General features: G+C 53.6%; 1 protein-coding gene across 1 annotated transcript in view; it reads right to left on the reverse strand.

Moving 5' to 3' along the window:
• Positions 1 to 6,000, reverse strand: part of SSBP3 (single stranded DNA binding protein 3) — a 122,556-nt gene that overhangs the window by 23,284 nt on the left and 93,272 nt on the right. Inside the window, exon 3 of the mRNA XM_021707100.1 lies at positions 2,198 to 2,257. Within this exon, the coding sequence (XP_021562775.1) occupies positions 2,198 to 2,257 (60 nt within the window). The remainder of the gene's footprint in view (positions 1 to 2,197; positions 2,258 to 6,000) is intronic.

Below are 6,000 nucleotides of genomic sequence, written 5' to 3' on the forward strand. Positions count from 1 at the left end.
AAGGCCTCCTGTTTCTGCTCCCACATCTGACAGTGGTGCTAACTCAGATGGCTCAGGGCTTCTGCTAACTAGCAGCCCACGGGGGACACTCGCCGAGAAGCCCCTGGGGCAAAACCTGCAGAAGAGGCACATCCCTCTTTGCAGGACAAAAATTTCTTGTTCACAGGAAACCGGAAAATCAGATTTCTGATGGGGGGTGACAGGGAGGCAGAAAAGCAGGCTGGTAATGCAAGGGTGGACGATGGGTCTACTCCCCATTTGCTCGCCTGGGTGCCTGTTCATGCTTAATTGCCAAATGGAAACGCTCCCTCCCCATGTCCCTTCACTGCCAGAGGAAGGGCCGCAGTTATGATAAGGAAGCAGCTGCTCGCTCCTGGGCCGAGGCTAGTTTAGACCAAGGGGACGTCTGGGAAGGCAGGAGGCAAGGCTGCTGCTGGGGCCCAGGCGGCAAAGGAGGCCCAGGGGGGACGGGTTCAAACAGAGGCAGGGCAGCAATCTCACAACGGTGAACGCTGATGAGTGAGGCCCCAGGGGCATCGTCAGCACCAGGCAGGGAACCCAGATCGACTCCAGTCTGGCTCACTGTGTGACTCTGGGAAGTCACTTCTCCACTCTGACCTTCTGTTTCCTCATCTGTGATATATCCGAGGGTCCCTTCTTGCTCAAAAAGCTGAGTATCTAACTCCTCTTGTCCAAATTTGTCCCCTTCATGCCAGAGAAAATAGGAAACGAAGGATTGTTGGAGGAAAAAAAAAGATGGAAACCTGATAGGCAATTTAACATGAAAACTGGAGGCCCCTGGTTGTGAGCCTCTCTCTACATTCCCTGTACCAGCTCAAGAATGAAGAGTGGTTGGGCGCGGCGGTTCAAGTCTGTAACCCTAGCACTTTGAGAGACCGAGGCGAGAGGATTGCCTGAGCCCAGGGGTTTGAGACCAGCCTGGGCAACTTGGTGAGACCTCATCTCCACAATACATCAAAAAAGACTGGGTGCAGTGGCTCAAACCTATAATCCCAGCAATTTGGGAGGCCGAGGCGAGAGAATGGCCTGAGCCCAGGGGTTCAAAAGCAGCCCGGGCCACTTGGTGAGACCTCGTCTCTACAATGTATCAAAAAACTAGCTGGGTGTGGTAGCGCCCGCCTGTAGTTCTGGCTACTTGGAGGGCTGAGGCGGAAGGATCACTGGAGCCCAGGGCGCCACTGCACTCCAGCCTGAGCGACAAAGTGAGACTCTGACTCAAACAAAACAAAACAAAAGAATGAAGAGTATCACCCTCAGATAACTCCAATCTGGCAGGTGACTATATTCCCAGCTCTGAAGGCAACAAGGGCTGGATGTGCTGGTTGCTGCTGTCAGATTTTTTGAAAGGCTTTTGCAAAATCACTTAAAGAATTCTGTTAAAAAAGAAATTTCCCTGATGTTTCTGTAGAGTTTAAGTCTGTCTACACTCAAAAGAGGCATCTATTTGTCTTCACCTCTCTGACGCTCCTTCCACCCTGGACAGTCTAAACCAGGGAGGGCGACATAGGAGCCGATTCTAGACCACCTAGAATTGTCAACCCCAACAGGCCAGCATAAGGTGTCTGACCCCACGCTGGAAAGCCCGCCCGTAAGCAGACCACTTTTCTAATTACACGAACAAATCCTCTCTTGTTTTGAGTTGGGTCTGGGAAGCAGGCAGACATTGCTGAAAAACTCACAAATGTCTTGCTCCGCTGAGCTCAGGCTCCTGATCTAAGCATTCCTACGGGCCATTTCTCCCCCTAATAGCAGGATTATATTTACCAGCCTTGGCAATTCTCAAAAGCTTCCAGGAAAAAATGCACATTGTCAATTAACTTCATTAAGGAAGAAGACCCTCTTCCAAGAAGGGGCTGGAAGGGGGGGCAGGGCATTACCTTTTCTAGAATAGCCGAAACCCAGTAATCCCGCCCTGGCCGAGTCTGCCGCCACCTTCCGAACTCCAGAACAGGCTGCCCAGAGCCCATCCGGAGAGCGGGTGAGGCAGGTGAAGTGCTGCACCCTGGGCACAAAGGGGACACACGACCCTCTCTGGGGAATAGCTAGGAAGCTACCCTCCCCTCCCCATTAAAACCTGCCCCTCCACCCACCAATCTTTTCCCGAAACTTTGAGTCAAAGTTCACGTGGGGCCAAGGTGGTTGGGAGGGGAGAGAAAACATGGAAAAGGTACAGTACCTGGTTTCCCATTCTGATCGGGGGCCTGGGGCCGCCTGCGTATCGCGGTGACATAAAAGGCTGCAATTACAGGGAATTAGTTCAATGACAGCCTGCTCTATTGCACAGTGACAAACGCAAACGCTCTCCACTCCACAGAGTCCAGTTTTGTTACAACTAGTGATCTCTTAAGCTCTCTCTCTCTCTCTCTCCCCCCCTGGTAGCCTCTCCCCTCCGGGCAAAACTTCCTTTGGGCTGGGGGAACAATAGATCCACACAACAAATGTGTCTCCCGACCCCACATTTGTTCATGGAGATCTATTCTAGGGTGGAAGGGCAGCGGCTGGGACTTTGGACAAGATGCGGAAAAACAGTCGAATCAACGCAGGGCAAAGGAAGAAACCTCTGCTCTCAGGGCAAATAAAAGAAAAAAGGACGTCTACATAACACTTCTGGGTCTGCAGACAAAGCTGGACACGCGAGCACACACGTGCGTGCACACACACACACACAGAAACCACTGACAGAAGGGAGGGGGAGCGGGGACTGGAGGGGACACAATGGAACGGGTGAGGAGGCAGCGGGCGCCCTAGCTCGATGCGTGGGAATGGGCAGGAAAGCTTTCTCAGCAGCGAGAGTGCACAAAGAAAAGGCTAGGGGTGCAGCTTCGGGGACAAACAAATGGAGAACCAAACTCAAAAACCAAACCAAAAGTGAGAGAGGAAAAAACAAAAACGCAAAGGCCGCTGACAAGGTCACAGAAATATCTATTTTTTCCCCCCTTTTGGTTTCATATCCAAGCTGGGTGTGATGTCCAAGGAAGGCAGACTCTCTTTAGGAAAAGATATATATTTATTTTTTTAAAGAATTCAATTTGTCAATAAAGACTCGAAGGCGGTGGCTAGAGCACGTTCTGATTTTTGTTTTTCCTCTGCTGGCTCTCTGCTTCCTCCGGGCCCCGCGCCCCCCGGCGGGCGGGCGAGCCACGGTGCGTTTACCTGACTGTGGGGTCCCATCATGCTGCTAGGATTGTGAGGTGGAGGCTGTGCGTGCGGCGAGGGCTGTGACCCCGGAGGACCCTGTGAGGCCAGACAGTAGAGGCAGGTTACAGATCGCAGCACATGGAGAAGCGCAGGAGAAGCTTAAAAGAACAAAAATTAAACCAAAACGAAGGGTGGGCGGCGGCGTGCGGGGGGGGCGGGCTCTGGTTGGCAGGAGGTGGTGGCACTGCTGCTGAGGCCGCCGGCTCAATGGTGGCACACGGCGAGCGGGAGCAAGAAGCTGATCGGTACATTCACGAGGTGGGTGGGGTTGGGAGTCCAGGGAACAAAAAATACAATGAAGCACCTTTGTCAAAGCACACGGGAGTGTGGTCCTGGACACAGTCTACCGTTTGAGCAGAGTTTGCCATGTCAAATACGTTGATTGAGAGGGCTCAGAGAGTACAGTGACACACAGACACAGGGCGCCCGGATGCCCCAGGGGCAAAGCGTGAGGCTTGCAGGGGACAAGGGGAAGAATCCAGTAAAGACCCTGCCCTCGAGGAGCGTACAGTCTGGGGGGGGCAGCAATGGGTGACTCGAGGCAGGATTCATCAAGGCCCAGGTGACAAGTCTACGGGAGCAGGAGGGCCAGGGGTGCTGACGGATAAATAAGAGGCAGGAGGAGCGAGGGGGTGCCACAGACAGAACACACGGGGGAAGGGAGGGACAGACAGTCACCGAGAGCCACAGGGTGCAGGCGACGACATGCCGAGGCTGGGCGGGTCCTGAATTCACCTATACTTCAAAAAAGTCCCATGAGGTGGGGCTTCTCATTCTGATCTTTACCGATGAGGAAACCAAGTCTCAAGGGACGGAGCGACCTGGCCATGGCCACACAAGTGGTCAGTGGCAGAGCCGGGACGAGAAGACTGATGGGCTGCGGCCACCCCCATCCCTACAGCCCAGAGTTCAAGCAGAGGCCGGCATGCAGAGGCTTGGGGGTAGTGAGCCACCCTCAGATCCAGGCTGACGCCTGAGCCCTGGGCTATGCTGAGCTCAACTCCCCCCAGAGGAGACGGGCGGATGAATTCATGTAAACATCAGGGTTGCAAACTATGGGTTGCAACTCATTCGCGGGTGGTGAAATCAATTTAGTAAGCTGCAACTGTTATTTTTTAAAAACCTGAAATGACCAAAAAAAAAAAAAAAAAGGAAAAGAAAGAAAGAAACTACCAGGGACCTTTGTGTGTTTTAAGGCAGTTATCTTTCACGAATCTCTATTTCATGTGTAAATAAATACACATGTGTGTGTAGAGACCAGGTCGCCATGCCGAAGGAACTTCCTACTGTGGGTCACCGTCGAAAAGAGGGAAGAGTCTGCCCTGGAAGTGTGCTCCACCCACCCAGACCAATTTGGAGCCGGACACTGGTGTGAGGGACAAGGAGACAGGTCCCCATTCATGCTGCTCCACTCATGACGGTGCTGTCCCCCTCAGAAGCTGTTTTTGGTTAAGTTAAAACGAGAGAGGAAGACCACGAGGTAGGGCTCTCCTCCTCGGTCTTGCCCACAGAGCCGGCTGCCTGCTGGCCTGGGAGGCACAGCCCAGGACCGGGGAGGGGACGGAGGGGTGGGCAGAGCTGGCGGGCGCGGACACACAGAGAAGAGGTGTGCAGACAACATCGCGGGAACCTGAGGGCGCTGCTGATGGCAGGCCTGGGAGTTTCTTGGCCAAGCGAGGGGCTGCTCACTTCCGGAAAGCTCCGAGGAGCAGATGTTCCCCTACCTGCCACGCTACTAATTTCAACAAGTGTGTGTCTTTCTAGCGGCTGCCAGCAACGGCATGGTTTGTTACCATGAGCAATTTTCTTAATTAACAGACATTAATTAGCCATTTAGCAATTTTGCAAGCATTTGTTTAGCGGCTTTCCTAAACATGAATACCACTGTGATAATGGCACTGATTAGAGGGTCCCCTAATTAACAGTACAGGGAAGGAAAATTGAAATCACATAAATTAAAAAGGGAGGGGAAGTTAATGAAGGCGGGACATCTTTGCACCTGCAAGTCTTTTGTATCACGAAACTTGGGTGTAATGTAAACAAAACAAGATAATTCGAAGCCAACCCCAAAAAAGAGAAATCTGAAAAGAACGGAGGAGGAGGGTTCGAGGGTGAGGTCCAGTTGCCAAGAGGGGGCAAAAGGCCTTCTGTCGGTTCTTCAGCTCTTGGCAAGAAGGGAGAGCCCCCTCCCTCACCAGCCTTCCCTTCCTGGTAACCGAGGCCTTCCTCAGGGCGAGCCGCCTGGCTCTGGGCAAGCCCCTCACACCTGTGTGCCCAATGGTCAGGGCAGATTAGGGCCCTGACTCACTGACTGATTCGAGAAAACATTAGCAAAGCACCCGAGCGAGTCTGGCAGCTCCATGGACGGCAGTCTTTACAAAGGGCCAGTACTCAGACCTGAGGTTCACGACTCCTCCCGAGAGGCCCCCCAAGGCTCGGAGGGTAGCGCTGCGTGTGTACCGCTCCCTGCGCCTCCCTCAGAAGCTGGGCTCTGGTGCCTGGTCCCTGGAATAGTGGAGGTGGCACCAGCTTGCTCTCAACACAGCTGCCTCAAGACAAACGATGACAAGCAGAAAGGAGGCTGGTCAGGGAGCCCCCCCACCGCCCAGCCCCAACAACTTCTCTGGCTCCAGGGAACATCCTGTTAAATCTGGGGAGGAAGCCGGGCTCGGTGGCTCAGCCTGTAATCCCAGCGCTTTGGGAGGCTGAGGTGAGTGAATTGCCTGAGCCCGTGGGTTCGAGACCCGCCTGGGCAACTTGGCGAGACTCATCTCTACATAA

The sequence above is a fragment of the Carlito syrichta genome, unplaced genomic scaffold, assembly GCF_000164805.1.
Source record: "Carlito syrichta isolate Samal-C Ts95f unplaced genomic scaffold, Tarsius_syrichta-2.0.1 Scaffold316384, whole genome shotgun sequence".
Classification (NCBI taxonomy): domain Eukaryota; kingdom Metazoa; phylum Chordata; class Mammalia; order Primates; family Tarsiidae; genus Carlito; species Carlito syrichta.